At 46.7% G+C, this 19658-nt stretch overlaps 1 protein-coding gene across 1 annotated transcript in view; it reads right to left on the bottom strand.

The window, feature by feature from the left end:
- Positions 1–19658, bottom strand: part of TRPC5 (transient receptor potential cation channel subfamily C member 5) — a 97306-nt gene that overhangs the window by 57015 nt on the left and 20633 nt on the right. Inside the window, exon 2 of the mRNA XM_035325867.1 lies at positions 11891–12289. Within this exon, the coding sequence (XP_035181758.1) occupies positions 11891–12268 (378 nt within the window). The 5' untranslated portion in view covers positions 12269–12289. The remainder of the gene's footprint in view (positions 1–11890; positions 12290–19658) is intronic.

The following is a 19658-nucleotide window of genomic DNA, read 5'->3' as shown; positions in this document are numbered from 1 at the left end:
ACCACTGTGCCTCCGCTTTTCTGAATGATGCTGCAGCGAGTGAAAAATCACCTTCATTTAAAATGGAGGGGGTGTGTGAAACCAGCTTAGTTCCTTGGAGAAGGAAATGGAGGATTAGCTGACATAAAAGCACCGTTTGGTATAGCTGAGATCTCCTCTGAGCAGGAAAACAAAAGTTTTCTAGTAAGCAGCATGCTGCTGGAAAGAATCTGTGGATAGGAAGGACAGGAACCTCTGCTCACGTTAGTAACTAGTGTGGTGTAAAAGGAGCAGAAATAGAAAGTGAAGGAAAAAGAAACAAAACATCTGAGCACTGAAGACCTGATGGCTGTGTTATAGGTCTTCTAGGGGATTTGGTCTGGAGTTGGTCCACTCTGAGTGTCCCCAGAGCACGTGGTCGGGGTTGGTGGTGGACAGCAATCCAGCTGAGTCTCCAAGACTGCTGGGTGATGTGAATCAAAGTATGGTAAACGGGGAGAATGAGGAGTAGAAGAGAAGTAAATACCCAGGTTTAAACACTGAAAGGCTTCCAAGCAAGCTACGTTTATACAGCATCTGCCATCCATCTCTGCAAATAAATAAAGACAACTAGGTGAAAAGGCTGTTCTGCAGGAGAGAAATTGCTGGTCAGGTTCAAAATCTTATCTTTGAAGCAGCCTGGCTCTGTCTGCTATCTGGGGATGGCTTTCTGTTTGGCTTAATGCTTTGTGCCCCTCTGTATTGACAGTCCTCCTGATTCCTGACTCCTGAGTCCTCTGGTACCGCTACCAGTCACCCGGCACGTTCAGGGTTCCTTGGTGTTCCTAGTGCTCCCAGCTGCCACCTCCCCAGAGAAAGCCTTGGTGCTTCAGAACAGTGTATTCACAAAGCGAAGCCTAAACATGAAACCCCTTCCTCCCAGCTTGTTTTGTTCCTCTGACAGTAAGCTTCTCGGGCCAGTGGCTGTTTAAATACACGTCTTGTTCTGAGATGCGTTGAAAATGTTCACTAGGAACACCACCAGCTTTGCCTGAAAATAGCTAATAACACTTGTTCCAGATGGAATTGCCACATTTTCAGGCCATCTCCATTCCCTAAACTAGCAGCTCACCTGGACCGGCATAATAAACTGCAGGTATAACCATGACGAACTGTAAATACACTGTCGTTATTTTCAGCTAGTATAACCTTTTGATTGAGCTGTACACTGAAGATTTTCTAATTGCCAAAGCAATGTTCTATTAAAAACAGACTCAGGCGATTTCATGGAAGACTTTAAATGCAATGCTAGCAGAAATGGAAGCTTGGGTAATTTACTGAGCAAGGATTTCCTATTTCTAGGTTGTTTTTCTATGTGCAGTTCTGTAGGGGAAGTGCCTGTGCCATCCAAAAGCGTTGTAACAGGCACGGCCAGTTTTTGTCATAAAACAAGATTTTGTACCCTGTCAATTCAGCGTGAGGCTCCGTGGTCAGAATGAGCTTTAGCAGGGACTGATTTCATTCAGGCTCACAGTCTTGTGGTGCTTGGAGATGCAGCTCCACAAAGAGAGGAGGAGAGACGGTCAGGGCAGCCAGACCGGGGGTCAGCTGTGTGACCAGCAAAAGGGTCTTGAAAAAAATGGTGTGGCCATCTGAATCCTGCTCCTTGCCTAAACCCCTCAACAACTTATCTCCCTGGTAGGACCCCACGGGCATTTCTTTCATTATACAGGACTCTGGGGAAAATGTTACAAGCTCCTACAAACGTAAGCTTTCATTTTAGCTGATCCAGCGGTGCTGATTTCAGTAACTGAATGTCTTAATCAGGCACGCCTTGGGAGACATCTCGTAGTTCTGAGAGCGATGACAGCGTCTATATTAAAAAGGAAGTTATTTTTTAACTAAAGAGCAATTCATTGAATGAAATGTCATTTAGTTAATGAAAAATAACAAACGTCACCAACTGATAACAAAGTAATGTATTTAAGGGCCTTTGTATTGGCTGTGAACAAGTTCTTAACGCCTGCATAAAGCGTGCGTGGTTGTAGACATGATTTTGGACGAGCTCTGTTGTTACTGGAGCGTTCTGGTTATTTCTAAGAAAGTACATCCACTTGAAGAAAAGGCTCCTCCTGGAGCAGGTCCTAAAGCCTGCTCGGTGACTTGTACGTCTGGAAAGCCAAATCAAGTCACTGCCCCTCAGACCGACAGAGCAAAATCGAGCATTTACTGTGGGTGCCTTTTGGGCACCCTGTAGCAAGCCACGCGCTGATCCAAGGTTACTTGATTAACACTGAAATATGCATCATTGAATGAAAAATCATTAGATATAATGCATTATTATAGAAATAATGCAAAAAAAAAAAAAAGATTCTTATGTAATTGAACTTTCTTTGCAACCAATAAACACAGTACGTTAATCCAGACGTATTTGCTCTCGATACTTCAAGTTTTAATTTGGCTTCTCATCCACCTGCTAGAAAATGGAGGTAGACACAGGGGGTTGGTTATCAGAGCTAGACCCCAGTGTCTGGCCGTGGCAGAGCCGCATCTGAGCTCGCCGTGTTCAGCCAGGCGTTCGGGAAGTGCAGCGCAGAGATTGTCAGAAGATGTCACCGCTTAGGGCGGATGCTACGTAATTTCTTATTTGCGGATTAAAAAAGAGGAAGCCAGAGAGAAGCCTTCAGAAGGAAAGAATTTTGCAAATATGCATTTATATGGCCTATGGCAACTCATTCCAGACAGAGCACTCTCTCCTCTGAGCCACTCTCCCCTCCTGATGGAGTGGAGGAAATGAGATAAGGCGGCTGATGACTAAATGCGGAGTGCACAGTGTGGACTTCATTCTCCAGACCACAGGGATGCTGCTGAAGAGTTGGACAGTTTGTGCTTGAACCTCTTGTATTCAAGTGCAGTCTTGAGGTCTGCTTGGCCCCGAATTCCTGTGTCTTTCTCCAGCTAAGAACCGAGTCCAGTCTTGGCTCGTGTCTAAAGCACCTGATCTTGCTTAGAGGAGGATGACCAGTGTTGTGCCACGAGCAATTGCACCCTCTTCTGGCTGTCACTTCATCAGTGTAAGAATGGCTGGGAAGTTGATTATAGTCCCAATTTACATATTATGTCACATTATCTCTGAGCCGACCCACTATCAAACGAATCTTGGTTTCCCAATACGCTCATGTAGCCTGGGGCTAGCTGAATAAAGACACTTGTCCAATTAAAACAAAAAGGGACAGAAGTTCTGCAGTATCACAAAGCCAGACCTTAATGAAGCTGCTAGAGAAAATACGGCATAACAGAAACCAGAACCTGGCTCACAGACTGCTGTGGCTCTATTAAAACCTTCTCAAAATGCAGAAACTCCCAGTTCCTTGCCAGATCCATTTCCTGAGACCCTCTGATACGAACTCAGAAATAATTCTAATGCTGCTGATGTGGGTAACTTGAGTTCTCTCCCGAAGTTCAGACAGGCAGACTAGATAGCATGCCTAAAGCTGGGCTTTCCCCTTTGGAAAACATAGAACTCTTTATTCATTTTTCACTTTTCTTCATGACCATTGAAAGGGCTGCTCTGTGACAGGAGCTGCTGTTTGGGGTTAAAAAAAAAAAAAAGACCCTGATGATTTTTAATTTTGATTTTACATTTGGAAGCTAATTTCTTGACTACGTGAAAGGCCTCGGAATGTCCCTGCCCCTTACATTATTTTAGTTTATGGGTAAGTTGTTGCCTGACCTCAAACATGCTGAAATAAAGACAGCCCACGGTGAGCTGGAAATTTGCAGCCTGTGCCTTCAAAGTCATCTTTGCTTTATTATGGCTATTTTTCAAATATTTTCCAGCGTTTACTCTGGGAGGGAAGAGTTGTCCAGCTTTTTAATTTTATCTGCTCCCTGCATTTTCTATTCTGACTTAGTGGTAACAAGGACAAGATGTACTAAAACAGCCCAATAATCATATTGTCTATAACCTTCCATGTCACCATCTTTGTACACAAATGTCCCTATTTCCCGTAATTTCTGTGTGCAGAGAGAGATGTTTTGTTGGGTAGTCTGTTACAAACAGGGCTCGGGAAGGGAAAGCTTTTTGCTTGGGGCAGGGGGCTATGTTCCTTTTTGACCGTATACCTTAAAAAATATTTTAAAAATCAGCTTTCATCACAAGACACCATCACAAAGCGCAGCGAGTGCAGCTGGTGCCAGCCCAGCACTGTCTGACGTTGCACAAAACCCATCTCGATGCTCACGAAGCAGGTGGCTGTGTTTCCTCCTACTTTGACTGTTAGGTTCTGCTTTTTGGCATTGTTTTTCTGCTAAGACTGTATGGATTCTGAAAAGACCCAGGAGTTTGTGCTAGCAAAGAAATGGCAACCCAGAGAGGTGGCACGGTCTCGCAAAAGAATAAACTCTGTGCTTGTATCTTTATTACCACTGGGGCACTGAGTTCCTTCATTTCTAACACTAAGCAGCTGACAACACCCAGCGAACATGCCCCTCACGCTGCAGAGACTGGCTCGAACTCATCATCTGTCTGCCTGAAGAGCATTCAAGTGGAGCACATGAGTCCTCCCTCTTCCACAAACTAAGCACCAGCAAAGCAGGGCTGCTCAGGGAGCATGCCCTTGTGCTCAGCTGAGGCCTTTTCATCTTCCCCACTCTTGGAGCCACCAGAAGGCTCTGCCCATTGCACTCTGATCACTGCCCCATCACGGGGATGAACGAGCCATGAAGATGCTGTTCTAATTTGCAAATGTACACAGCTATATTCAGCAGCCTGATCAGAGCTAGGGGGCTCCTCCTAAATCCCAGAGCTTCATTTCAGGGCAGCCTGTAATTTAAGTTCCATTTCCCCCTACAAACAAGCTTCCCTGTGACCACATGTCACAACTATTTCAGCAGGCAGACCTTCCAGCATCTTCCCTTTTAGACAGCCATGTCAGATGCCCTTTCTGGGTGTCAGAAGTCACAAACCAGAGGCCAAAATCTTGTGATCTGATGTTGTGGGGCTGATCTAAGGGAGCAGCTAACACTAATCGGGGCTCGTGAGTGAACTGGGACAACATTCATGGATGCTGGGTAGGTGAGCAAATATGTTTAATGCGCAGATCTATAGAGAGACCAAAGGCTTCCTTGTGTAGGAACAGGAACAGGACTTTTTTCCTACAACTAGTTTGCCAGAGGCAGTCCACACAGCTGAGACCCCAGACAGGCCCTGTTCGGTGTGCAGAATGCTCCCTGCTGCTCGCAGGAGCTCAGACCTCCAGTAGCCACTCCATCACGCCGCACTGCTGCTTTCCTGAGCCGTGCTGTTAGCAGCTGACACAGGCAAGTGCTCAGATCACTCCCACAAATGAATAAAGAAAATTCCCCAGGAAGCATCTCCTCTAACAGCACCTCCCTGCCTTCCCTGCCTGTCCGCATGCTAGCTCACAAGCGTGACGTGTTTGTGCATGCTGCCATGTGGTTCTTACCCTGACCCACCAGCCCTCCTAGGAAGTACTAACAGCCTTGCTGGTGGCCCTGGAGAAGGAGCCAGTGACTCATTTGCCACCATCAGGGGCTGGAAGCCGGCGCTGCAGCCTGCGAGCCTCAGCCCTGCTGCTGCTCATTAGCTCCGTGGTAAGCTGCCGAGTTCCTGGTTTTGCCTCGCACCTTCTCATGGATTTAAGATCATCTGGGGAGGAAGGCAGTGGGGAGGGAGGAAGGTCTCCCAGTTAGATGTAATCATTAACTGAAGTGATCTTTGATTTCGCTGTTTAATTAGATGGAATTCATTCTGAAGGCAGCCGCCAGTGTCAAAGGCACGTTAACTATAGCTGTGAATTATTACTGCATCAATAAAAATAATGAAAAGCCTGGATGCTGGCAGAGCCATTAGGCTTTGGAGCAGTAACAGCTAGTTTGCTGTTTTCAGACACAATCTTTCTTCCTTATTGTGCCTTTCAAATATTTTCATATTGAGAACCCGTGGCTGGTTTTTCTCTACTGCTTCAGCTCTGGCTCCGAGTGCACCCAACCAGGTCCAGCCTCCCCTTTTCACTTTGGACCTCTTGTATCAACATGGACACAGCTGGTTTGAGTCACACCAAAGGGCATGGTATCGGTACTGAGTCATACCAGCCAGCCTGCTACTGAGTTCTTGCTGTGGAGCTCTGTAAGACCAGGTCAGACCTACAGACTTCCTTGACACAGGTGCCCAGGTTTCAGCAACCCAACGTCTCAGCCCTCTGTAATTAGCTGAACTGCTTTTTAAACTGATGTAAGAACACAAATACTGCTTGCAATCTATGGCTAGCACTGCAGAAGGGCACTCTGGGCTTTGATCCCTTTGCAGCCCTTCACGCCTCTCTAATACCTCATATTTACTGGCATACACCTAGTCCATGATGTCCCAGAAGCAGTGTGAGCACCCAAAATACGTTACCGCTGCAGAAGGAAGGCATCTTTGCCCAGCCTGTATCTGAACGCTCTCCCTGCATCCATCCCCAGCTCATGGGTTAGGATTTGGTGCTGCAAGGCTCAGCAATTTTAGCTGGGAAGCCCACAGGTCTCTCCTTTGCCTTTAACCTTAGTAAGTATCAAGGAAACAAACCTTTTACTGACGGAGGTGGGATAACGTTTCTCGCAGCTACAAAACCCAGGTCCTTTGGTCCTACCACAGGCACCTCCGCAAGTGACACAGGTCCAGAGTAAATGCTCGGCCAGGACACGAAGAATACCAGCAATTTCTAAAACTCGATTGTCTGTATAATCCACCTTTTATGCCATGAGATACCTGAGAACTGATCTGCTCCTGTCAGTGACTGCATCGGTCTGACACTGCTAGCACTGAGTCTGCCCATCCAGAAAGTATCAAGGGCTGCTGGAAGTAAGAATGCAGCTTTGCACTGGACTGTGCGTAGAGGAAGAAGAACCCTAAGTGAGTAAGAAAAATCAGTTAAATCACGCTGTATCAAGAAAGTTGCTGGATTTGGAAAGAATGAAGTGGTTTAATGCACCATATAATTTCTGGTTCACAAAGGATTGTTCCTTGGCTGCTGATCTATGATATTTACACTATTGACAACAGATTTTTCACTCATCAGTTCATTTAAAAGAGGATTTTTGAGGTCAAATGTTAAGTTTGCAAATACTATCAAGTGTAGCAACCTTCTACCAGCAGGTATCTGAGGATTAGTAGCTAAGACGTAAAAGCTTGCCTTGTATTCTCCATTGTTTCCTCTCCATATTCTTCCAGGGCTTTATTCCTTGCTCAGATTCTTCTTTCGGAAGACATATGGATAGGTAGCTGTTGAGATCTCATTGACTCATAAGGCCTTTAGACCGTCGAAACAAATTGAATCACGGTCGTAAATACTGCGATCCCTTTTCTTTTTATTCTCATTATTGAGGAATTGCATTTGTAGTCCCATCTGTGAACCAGATTAATTCGGAGCCATCTGCCATGAACAAATTGCTAATTTTGGCAGATACCAGAGAGATGCTAGTACCATCCCTATGTAAACATTTGATGTCAGCTCTGATTGTTGTGAAGAAAACAGCTACCCGTAAAGGTGCTCACGGCTGTGCCACCACCGTGTAGTAACTCAGCTGGCTGCTTGCAGCTTCTTAAAGAATCCAAGCGGCTCGGCAGCCGGCACAGGCTGCGCCTGTTGCGCTGCAAACATCCACCGCAACAAGGCAAAGAACAATGCGAGATCTGCCCAGGCTGCGAGCCGTGAGGCACGCTTCACAGAGAGCTGGAGCCGCCTGGCAGAATTCACACAAGAGGCTGTTAAAAAATGCCTCGATGTTCCTAAGAGCTCATCTGGAGTCACAGGGAAGATTTGTACTGATTTCGGCAGGATTCAAAATTTGTGGAAATACAACCATTACTAAAGATAAGCTGAAAATGATTCGGATACGTGGGAAAATGTGGATTTTCTGACTTGTATTTCCTCTTGTTTGTCAGTGCAGGTTAGCTGCAGCCTCCAGCCTGGCTGAAAACGTAACCCACTGTATTGATGTCTGCATGGCAAAACCACATTTCTAAAAAGACTTCTGGGGGAAAACAGAGACAGCAACAACAAAAACAAACAACCAAACAAAACGCACCCGAAACCACCTAGATCTCAGGATCAAACAGGTGTGGAGGCAGAAGACTTTACTGGGAAGAAGGAATTGTTCAATAGAATTCAAAAGCATTCTCTTGCTCCTGTGGTAGTGCTGAACTCAAACACTGAAGTCGCTTTGAGTTTCCTGTTAACTCCGATGACACACGTCAGCGCGTCTGCATGGTCTTCCCGAGGCAGCAGAAGAAAGATGCTTGCACTCTGACAGCTCTCTCACCGAATCCCACATCTCCAGAGGTGCCAGCATCTTTCACAACAGCAATGAATTCCTTACGATAGCCACAGAGCCACCGCAGTAGCAATCGCTCTGGCTGTAGCTGGTGAAGTCTCCCCAGCACAGTCCTAAGTTGTCAGGACCAGGCAGAACGGGTTCAAGGAGAAATGTTAAGTTCTTAAAATAGCCCACGGACCTTGCTTGGAGGCAAACCTAAAAGGAAATAGGTCCATTTGAACGTATCACCGTTCAGCACACTCATTTATCGTGCGCTGTGCAGTGGCCTTTAGAGAGGGTTGGTTTGTGCTGCTGGCTCCCGTACGCTCCGCATGCACACAGAGTCATTTCTTCCCCCCCGAGACACCCCATCCGCACGGCCGCAGTGTGGAGACGTGTTGTTATAGTTACTGGCTATGACTTACCCCTGCCACTGGCATGGTGTTCTCAGGAAATGGCACTTAAACGGGAGCCTAGCAAAGGTTCGCAGAAGAATGACCGCCCATGGCCACTTAACAACAGGCCACGAGCAGCTCTGCCTCTTCTCAGCCACTTCCACCTGGCCCTTACGTCCTGAATGAGACCCTGGATCTCTTACACGAGGCACACAACAAATGTCACTTCTTATATCTGAATTTATTTTTCTGTTTTCTGCTCCCTGGAAAGGTCAGCACGCGGGGAAGAGCTCTGCTCTCAAGGAATGGGCAGGCAGCGCCCAGGACACAGCACCCTTCACGGGCTCCGGGGCTGGGGAGCAAAACCGCTTTGCAGGGCACGTCTGAATGGGAACTTGGTGTCTTCCACCCCTTGCCCTTCCTCATCTGGGTGCCTCTTTTGCTATCTAGATACAGTCGCTGTAAGCCCACAAAAGGCTGGCATCGTGCAGCCTGTGGTGGTTTTGGGTGGCGTAGCAGTACAGGGATAAGGGGGTAAGAATGAACAAAATCCATGTCTGTAAAACGGCTTGTGCTGAGCGTGATGCTGCTGAGAGATGCTTTTGAGATGCAGAGAACAATTACCTGAACTGACACAAACAGGAACAGCTCTTCGTGCCTGGCAAGGCTTTGGTACAGCATCAAGCAACCTCCTTTTGGGGGCAGAGGGCATGGGATGGGAACTAGCAGGCTTTCACAGACCCCAGACTCGGTCGGGTGAAGGCGGTGCGCGAAGCTTTTAAGAGAGCAATCACAAGATGCTTCTCCTCCACTTCTGCCTTGAGTGCAGCGACAACAGACAGCCCCGAAGTGGAAACAGGCTGCTACGCCTGAGTCAAGGAGCTGCCTTCCCACACGGTTGTTCAGGGAAACTGGACCTTGTGCACAGTTCAGGAACAGATTAAGCTAAACCTTACATACAAAAGCGATGTAAGCTTACAAACTTCTCGTCAAGACAGAAACCATTCCGTGAGGTGTGAACCTGGGTAGCTACACAACCAAAACGGCAGATTTTCGGTAGTTTTTTTGAACATAAATAATTCATTAGGACAAGGCAAGTGCTTTTTGTGAATTAATTATTGGATTCCCAAAGGACTTTCAGAGAAAGGGTCCAGCAAAGATAATCACTGAAGGTACGCCGACACCGCTCTCCAATCCGACTCAGGAACTCGTGTTCAAAAAGCCCTCCTATAGTAGCTTTGTGATTTGACAAGCTAACCTGTGCGTCTGGACTTTGCTTAACCAAGCAGGTCCTTCCATTTACCGTAATATCTCTGTACACGAAATAAATGTTAATTACCATCGCCGCATGAGCCATCCGTGAAACCACAGAAGGGGAAGGCCAGTCCTGCAGCCCTCTCCTGGCAAACGCTTCCTGCAGTTCACAGAAGAGCCCGAACCACAAACCAGGGAAGTTACCCCTGATTTCTGCATAGGATCTTGCATCAAGCCAGCACTAGATTAAAACATACCGATGAAATCTGGTCTTGTAACAACCTTGTAAATAAAGCTGAAACTGGCACCGCATCTTATCTCCCACACACATTCCCCTCCAAGTTGTAAACTCTGCAGCAGATATAAGCCTAGCTACAGAACGATGGCTGCACACCAGCAGAGAGAAAGAAAAATGAAAGAGGCCTAGTATGAAATGTATCACTGCCTAGAGATGTTGGAGCTGAGTTTCAGCTGTAATAAATCCCTCTTATTTCACGGACCTCTGTCCAGTTAAGCCATCAGGGCTTTGAATTTGAGTGGCCAAGTTTTGGTAATCAGGAGATCTTACAGAAGAACACAGGAACCCCATCACTTGCTTTTCAAGATATTTTAGAAGAAATACGTCATTAATCTGCAATAATTATTAGCAGTCCCTCGTGCTCCGTAAGAAAACTTTCAGTAATGTGATCTAGCCTTTTCTTCTATTCTACTTCCAGTTACGTTGGGCATAGGATGATCCAACTTTCTTGGGGAAAAAAAAATGGCTCATTCTCCACTTACAGCTCTTATTTTTGCTACTTACGTTTTGACACATTAAAACTACGAATAACATCCCACCTTTCAGGTCTGATAGCAGAGATTTTCCATCTCTCTAGCACTTAAACCAGACATTAGAACCACGTTGCTGTGGTATGCAGAGTGGTGCTGTTTCTGAGCACTAAGCTGAGCGTTCCTGATGGTTGACCTGGAGTGTTTCCTTATTGTTTGCTTTGACTATGTAAAATTACTATTTAAAAACTAGGTACTAAGGCCCTACCTATCGAAAAAGCTTTCTTTTCTGGTTGACTGATATTAATCTTTTTATTCTTTCACACACAAAGGACTGCCCAAGGAGATTTCAAAAGAAAACCTGAGAAATAAGGATCATCAGGTTTGAAAGTTCCTTTCTCGGCACTGATCTTGTGAACATCGGCAGCGCTCAGAAATGCAAACCAACTGTCCCAGTTACCACCAGCGCTATCACTTGTAGATGAAAAAAAAGCTAAGGACAGTGTGATATGTGAAACTTGCAACGACAGAATTCAGATCTGGTGGTTTTTCACAAAGATCCTTATGTAACTGATGGCTTTGCAGCTAAGGATCCTTCCTACAGGTCACAGCATCTCATTGCTCAGATACGCAGCGCCTCAGGTCGTGCTGCAATGTTGTGTGCTGCCTCAGCATTTCTGAACTAGGGCTCTCCAGAGATGGAGACCAAGACGCCTCTCCAATGGCTGAGTACTGAAAGCTAGCAGACTGCTTCCTTGCTTACAGTAATTTATAAGCTTGGGTGTTTTCAGGATTTACTTATGAAAAGCAATTCCACTTATTAATATCAGTGCAACAGCATGGCAATAGTTCAGATTTATATATTGTAATGTAACTTCAGACAGCCCCAAATTCCTTTACAAAGTGTGTGCCTCTAAATCAACCTATAAATCAGAACGTCCACAAACCCTGTAAGGCTGAAAACAACACCGAGTGAAATTGAGAACGCTGAGTTAAGTCAGGCTGAGCACGTCTGCTCAGACCGGAAAGTTATCATCCAAGCAGAGCTGCCCGCGTCCACCCTGGGCATGTAGAGCAACGGCTCTGCATTAAGGGCTCTGGTTTATGACTCTTGAACAGCCCCTTCTCTGTGGAGCACCACTTTCCTATCGCAGGATTTTATTAAGGTATCAGCTGAACGGGAACACTTGACTAACCTGCTTCTCACCACTTGGCTTCCTGTAATTCAGCAGCAGCTCCACAGCTCCCACCACCTCTTTCCGTATCGCGTACAGCAGAGCATCTCCCACGTACACGCTGTGGCTCAGAAGTAACTCCATGATCTCCAGATTTTCGTTCTCTATGGCTATTAAAAGGGCACTGCGACCGAGAGGATCCATACAGTTAATGTTGATGTTGTAGTAGATCTCCGCCTCCTGTAAGGCATGTTTCACACTGGCGTAGTCCCCCTTCTCCACGGCGCTGAGGTAGGCCTTCTCTTCCACCGAGAGCTCTGCCTCTGCTCGCACGATCTGCAGTGGGATCCGATCTCTGTACGGTGAGTAGTTTACCTTTTTGTAGTATAGCTGGGCCATTGTTCATAGTGACCAGGCAACCTGTCGGGGAAAAATAAGCAGACGTAAGGGATAAAATGGACAAGCAACCCCTATCTGTTCCTCCTGGGGACAAATTTCCAAAGATCCATTGCAGTAAAAGTTTCCGATTCCTTTTTTAAATCTTGCGTTCTCAGTACAACCTCAACACTCCCTGACCAACCCCACATTAAAGGACTACCTGAAAAAATCAAGGTTACGCTACTGCTCCAAGGATGTATACATGACAGGCACTCGATATGCTTTTAAATCCCATTCAAGCACTACTCCATTGGTTTCTTTTGTCTGGAAAGAAGCGTGATCGTGTTGTTTCTGGATAATCTACCATGTACAATGAGGTGGATTTCTCACCTTTCTTTTTTTCCCCGCTTAACGTCTTTTTTCTTCCCTCCTTTTTCACCATTGAACCAGGTCCTCAGCATCTGAACTGCCAGTGATCGGAGGATTTACACCCTATTTACAGTTAAAAATCTCTTTGAATTATTTTTGCTGCTTCCTCTCTGTTTCCATCTCTTAAAATAGGTTTTCATTTTTCTCTAATGTTTACTCTTTGACGAGGTCACAGATTTATTTTTAAAGCTTCCAAGTTTTTAACATAATTTCTCACTCTCCTCGTTTATAAATAGGACCCAGACAGGCTGATGAAGGAAGCCACCACCCTTGCTCTCCAGAGGCAGTGATGTTGTTTAGAATCTGGGAAAATGAGAAGTAAAGCCTGCCCTGGAACAAGTGTGGTAAACTGAAGGAATTCCTGCTCCTTCACACAGCTCCAAGAGCCTAGCAGGTGACTGAACGCATGGGAAATACGGGCTGGAAAGGTTTTCACACCAAGGGAAAAAGGGAGCTATGTTACCTACCTCTGCTTGGCATCAATAAACCACACCAGATTAGGACCAGGGGATGCCAGCAGCACTAATTGGATGGCTTTTTCCATCTCCTTGCCCAAAACTCAATGGCTTATGCAGAAAATTAGCCGGAGCTTTGTTCCATTTCAGTCCTCAATCCAGGGGAACGAGGAGTTCTGATAAAGAGGTAATGAGAGGCAGGATCTCATGGTTCAGGTGCCGAACCAGGAGTGAGATGCTCTGGGTTCTGCTTCCAGCATCCCCCTGCAGCGAGCCGTAAGGCGGCCGTGCTCAGCACAGCCCATTGGCATTTTGCCTTCAGCTCCAGCGCAGCGGGCCCGGTGCGGCGGGAGTGGGTGGATCTGAGCTCCAGCCCAGCTGACACTGCAAAACAGTGGGTGGCTGTAGCACACAGCAAAGTTACATCTGCGAATTTCCCGGCCAGAGATCTGGAACAACGGGTTTGGCATACCAAAAATGTGCGCTCTCGGTGTCCTTTTTTCCTGCAAGCAGGGGAAAAGTTTTTGTTTGTTGCGTTTCGCCAATTACAGCCCCGTGCTGTAACCTGAAGGCACTCACAGAGGCGTCAGAGGCAAAAGGACCCATGATCTGCATACAAACAATCATAAACGCGTTGGACAATTTTTCCTATTTTTTGACTTCCAAACCAGCAGCTTATGGGGGTCTTTGTTTAATGCATCGACTGCGGGATTTGTGTTCTGTGACAATCTGGTTTCATCGGGGAAATCAGCGTTCTAGGAGGACTGCCAGCACAGAAAGCCACTTCCCTGCTTGGTCACAGCAGTCTTTGGGAAAGTGAGGGTGAGCCCCAAGAAGGGAAATCTCCTGTGACAACCTGGCTCCCAGGGACAGGTGGGACAGCAGCCACGGCGTGGAGGTCTCCAGCAGGGATCTGTTGGCTCCCAAGGAGCCCGAGGGATTCTGATGCCAAGTGCAGCTGCTGAAGCGGAGCTGGGTATTTTTCACTGCTCTTGAGTTTAATTGAATGTTTTGTAGATGGTGAGTAACATTTGCAGTGAGTTATAACAAATGTCACCTTCTGAAACATTGTGCCAGAACCGGATCCCTTTCCTTTCCAACCACTTTGTAGAAAGGGAAAAAAAACCCTTCAGATATCTCCTCAGTGAGATCCCACCTCCCAGTACAACCCCAGCCCAACAGAGCATTTCTTTAATACTTCAGGCACATAAGAAGCTGCAATAAAGCCACACAGGAAAGGCTCTGATGAATGATTTACCCTGAATTCTGCTCATGCCATCATCTGTATAGCCCAACTAACATAGGCGGTCGGCCACGTGTGGAAACGATATCTCATGAGTGTCAAAACTCATGTATTCCTGCCTGCATTATATGGACAACTTCAGCAAAATGCTGAGCTGCTGAGCAGCCACCCGGGTGAGATCCAGCAAAATTACAGGCTCACCTTCCAAACTTGATGGCTTTCTCTTCCAAAACCAGAGAAAAGAGCACCAGCCAAACACGTGCACATGCTCTGACGGGGAGCAAACGACCCCAAGGACTGCTGCTCTCTAGCAGCCACTTCCCCAAACCATGGGTCTCCTGGAAGCAGCATCACTTGGGGAAAGAAACAGCCGACACTAGTACATCCTGCACTGCTTGTTTGTCCCAGAGTGGTACTGTCACCTGCTTAACGGCTGAGCAATAACAGAAATACTGAGGAAGTCTAAGTAAGAAAAGGGGGTTGCAGTTCTGAGGTGCCTGGAGAACAGAAACAACGACGTACTGGTAAGGTAGCAAAAATAGAAACGCAGTCACATTAAAACTTTGGAATCCGTGCAAGAAAGCCTGAAAGCACACATTTTCCATGACTTCTCTTTACAGAGAGGCATTTTCTGCTACCTGAGTTAATATTTGGGGCAAGGGAAGGTATTTTTCATAGTTTACGCCTGACTTCAGATGCAGCAGAGAGTATCCAAAGACTGGCTATTGCAGTGCTCTCTGCAGCACAAACAGGTGCAGAAAACCAAGAACACAAAGCAAGCTATACAAGATAAGCAGATGTCTTATCACTCCGTTTAGACTATCATCTCTCTGCAGTTGGGTCTCTCTTCCCCCTGAACTATTAGTCCAAATCTTGAAGCCGTTTCGGTCTGACACCGCTTGTATGTTGCCTGGCAGAGACATGAGAGCTTTAGCCACCTGAAAAGCTGCCATACCTGGCAAAACACCTCGTCTGGTTTGGAGGAGGGTTTCCAGCCGTATTTGTCCAATAACACAAAATGGGTTTCCTGTCCCTGCAAAAAGTGCTCTGCATTGTCAAAGACTCAGGTCAGATGCAGCCATACCCTGCATCAACGGGGACTTGTTTCTGTCTTGAAAGAGAGAAAGGGCATCAGAGCTGCAGCACTGGAGCTTGTGGGACCGCCTGCCACCTGCTTTTGGACTGCACCCTCAGAATGGTCACGTTATGATCACAAGGGAACCGTTTTACTGCAGGCAAGGGCTGAGAACAGCGGCTTTCGCTGAAAACTAAAAGCAGCTTCACACGTCGCCACCTATACCAAACCTTCGGTCCACACTGCGCTGTCCTCCAGGTCCCCACGTGCCTCCTGCCCCAGATCACAACTCGACACCAGCCGATCGATTCAGTTCACCAGATGGACGCGTCATGGCCAGGTGAACCAGAGATCGCATCGGCACCGAGGGGGAAGGCACTGGAAAGCACCAAAACTGCTTTTCCTCTCTGATACTTCTTGGAGGAGAGCGCATCGTGAAAACGGCACGCGGTTCGGAGCGAGGTGTGGCAGCACAGGGAACAGCAGCCTAAGCACTGCGAGAGAAGCAGGGGGAAAGAAAAGCCGGGGAGCAGCACCGGACAGTAGCCATCAGCTAGAGAGACGTACGTAATGAGGACAGGCAGGCAAAGGGCTCTCAGCAGCATTGCCTTTTGCCACTGAAGATTTCATGAGGTTTCAGTATGATTTTTTTTTTAGGACCTGTCAGGAGAAGAACTGAAATGGTGGGAGCCAGTGCCCCACCTGTCAATGGCAGGGTAGCCTTCCTGGCCTTTATTTGCTTTCATCATTTGCCTTTTCACAACGCTGATTAAAGAAGTGGAAAAGTGCCACCGCTCCTGACTGCTGAGCTCCCCAGCAGTGATTTGTTGGGGCGCCGAATTTAGATGCAGGAGCTCGTCGCTCCCAGCTGATACGAGCAAATCAAACACTGGATCACGAAGGCGGGATCGATAGAAGAGAGCTACCTTTCCCACTTGATGGGGCGCAGCGTGAGCAGCCAGCTCACATCACACATTAGAGCAGACAACAAAACACCCCATCTGCCAAGTTGCAAATAGAGCGGTTGGTTGTTCCCTCCCACTGGAGATTCGCTCTGACACATGTTGGCAAACCTGTGTGCGTGGCTTCAAATGTCACTACAGCTTCTCTCTCGGATTTGCAGAAGGGTTTTTGTGCGCTGGAAAGCCCTCTGTGCTCTAGCTGCACGAGCCCAATAAAAGAGCCGATCTCTTGCAACACATCTCACCTCGCTGCTTCTCTCCATCCTTCTCTCCGAGGATGTTCCTTCTTTTTCCTGTTTCCAGGAGAGTATTTTCCTCATTTTGTATTTCTCATCTGGACCTTCAGCTCTGGAAATCACGGACCATAGCTGCTAAAATGGCCTGACTTCCACCATGCTCAGGGGACTGTGCACTCAGTTATATTGATCTTTTTTAAAAAAGGTTATAAACCCGAGTTATGAAATAGTCCAGAAGGGGCACTTAGGTAAATAATATTACATTTAGTTAATGGACCAATTGAATTTGTGATTGAATCCTTCTTTTAAGTGCTCTAGATCTTATTTACTAACAATGCCTGGCTGAGCTTATACCTCCTACAGGCTGAGGAAATAAAACTTACTTTGTAACATTCTGCAATTCCTTTTCTTCTGCAAAGACACCCTCTTCTCCCAGAAAATAGCTTTTTCCATGGAGTTCAGTGGGGACCAGACTGCAGGTGTAAATCTCACTGCCTCTCATGACATCTCTGTATCACATCACCACCTCTCCAGTCAGAAGCAAGGAATTCTTCCCGATGCTGCTAAATGCAAAAAGAGCCACTGCTGAGCACGTAAATGTACAACCTCAGAAGATTTTGAAAATTCTGAAAACGCGGTGACCTTCTGGTGAGTACAGTGCCGTAAGTCTCCTTCAGCAAAAGCCCTATGATCTCACAAAGTTTATATTCAGCTCGTAAGTTACATAAGATACATCATTCTCCTGGAATAAGTGCTTTCCAAATCTTGCAGCATTGCAGTACAACATGAAAATGAGAAACTGACAGCTAATAAAATTCAAGATGAGTAATCTAGTTTCACTGCCCAAGCTGAGTGAAAGGGAGAGCACTAATAGAGTGAGTGATAAAAATGCAAGGCTGCAGTTGTTCATGATTCACATTGGTGGCTATGTCCTTAGAAGATGAGTAGAAAAATCCTTCGTAGAACATTTTTCGCTCATCACCACTTAAGGCGTAGTTAGGAATAAATTCAGTCACTGGGGTACTGCATGTAACCTTCTAATCTGAGAAGCGTTTGTAGAAGACAACCTCAAACTCCAGATTATAGATTTACAGAAGCCAAAAGAAAATTCTTTGCCAGTAACTCAAAATGTCGTAATTTGACTCAAGTCCCAGCTGCGATTCTGACTTTCCTGGGGAGGGTGACAATTATCAAAGATATATATGTTTGATTTGGAAAGGCCAACTCCTTGGTATAATTCTCTTCCGCTGCATAATCCATCAATGAGTCACGACCAGCCGCATATGGGTACGTGTAGATACGTGTATATAAATGTGTATGCATAAAAATATCAGCACAAAAGATACCGTGCTTGTGGTACGCGTGGAGATACCGCTGGGCTCATGAAAGCACCCGCTTGTCTTTAAGCAGTCAGTGGTCTTAACTAAAACTTAGGAATCAAACTTCATTCTCAGTCTTCTGGCAGTAGGGTGCTAAATCAGGTCAACCCAGGACAGCGACAAGGCTACCTCCTGCTGGAGGATGGGAATCTTGGCACGGCTGAATTCTCTGCCGGATGAAAAGCTCTCCCTGCCGTACGCGGCCTTTCACAACCCTTCAAGACAAACTCACCCAGAAAGTAAGGAGCATTGCTAAATCCTCCATGTGCAAAGCTCTTGGTTTGACTGTGCCTTCTCAAGCAGAGGAGCACAGCCCTACGTATGTATTTCACAGCCCTACGTATGTATTTCAAAGGAAAACAACAAACCAAGACACTACCACACGCGCTTAAACCCTAAGTCCTAAACCCAGCATGTAACAGGGTGGAGAAGGAAGATTTAATTTTTGAGAGAAGGCAGAGTGCCATTACTATACACGTCTGCAGAAGTACATATGGAAAATGTGTAGGAAAAGACTTTTGTTCTGTCTAACTGCTGTGGCTGGAAACAAAACCGACAGATTTGCCAGCGTCATAGCCCTCTTTCACATCCAAATTCACCCGACCACAGAGAAGTTCATGATAAACCCGCACATTTGGAAAGCCGAAGGTTCTGCTTCTCCTTGCCTTTCTCTTCAAGACAATTACACATTTTGCTGTTCTTGCTGGGCTCCTCTGCTGAACCTACTGCTTCAGTACTTCGTAATGCTGGGGACAAGAAGATAAAGCTGTTTTCTGGGGTGCTGCAGCAGGCCACCCGAGTCACGGCTAGCGATAATCACCTGCAGCAACCCAGAAGAGCTGCTCTTCTCCCTCTGGCCCCAAAGGTTCTGTGTTCTCCACGCTGCCCGCTGAGCTGGATGTTCTCTTCAGCAAAACCCTATTTCAAAGCAGCATCGCTCAGAGACTTAAGTTTTGTACCTCGGTGACTTAAAAAAAGCTTGTATTTCCTCAACGGGAAGCTTCCTAAATGTGTATTTCAGTGCACTTGAACTGCATTTTAAACTACATGCAGTAACGGCGATTCAGAACATGCACACTCCCTTTTTGTGGGCAGGCTGCTGGACTCATCCAAATACTCATACGTCCTGAGTTTTAACAGCACCTGGGAAAACCACTTCTCTCTGCTTTGCCATGGAGGAAAATGCTTTGCACTTGCCTGGCTCAGCTCAGCGTGTTTCTGTTCCTACCCTCTGTTTGCGCATGACTCTCAAGGCCTCTCGCCTGAGCAGGAGATACCGGTGTCATTTAAGGGTGAAAGTCACCAGAGAAATGCTACTGGGAAGCCCCCAGTTTGTGTTACAGCCTCCAGTAGCTACATTAGTGCCCGCATTCATGCCTGTTTCAGTCTAGTTGCACCCAGTTGTTGCAGCACTTCACACAAACCTGGACAAGCCCTAGGTACGTTGGCTTGACCAGGATCCATCCCAGCACTAGCCTATGCCGAACAAGGAGCAGCAGTCATCGCCAGGCTCAGGACAAGCAGCATCCTACCCACCTCCAGCTCCGCCAGCACCATCTTTGCAGGGTCTCGGTAGCCCAGACTCGGTTACATCTGTCCTGAAAGCGAGACACAGCTTCCAGCACAGCGTAA

This window comes from Oxyura jamaicensis, chromosome 4 (assembly GCF_011077185.1).
Source record: "Oxyura jamaicensis isolate SHBP4307 breed ruddy duck chromosome 4, BPBGC_Ojam_1.0, whole genome shotgun sequence".
Lineage (NCBI taxonomy): Eukaryota > Metazoa > Chordata > Aves > Anseriformes > Anatidae > Oxyura > Oxyura jamaicensis.
Note: the sequence above shows the minus strand (reverse complement) of the source record. Positions and strands in the feature narration are given on the sequence as shown.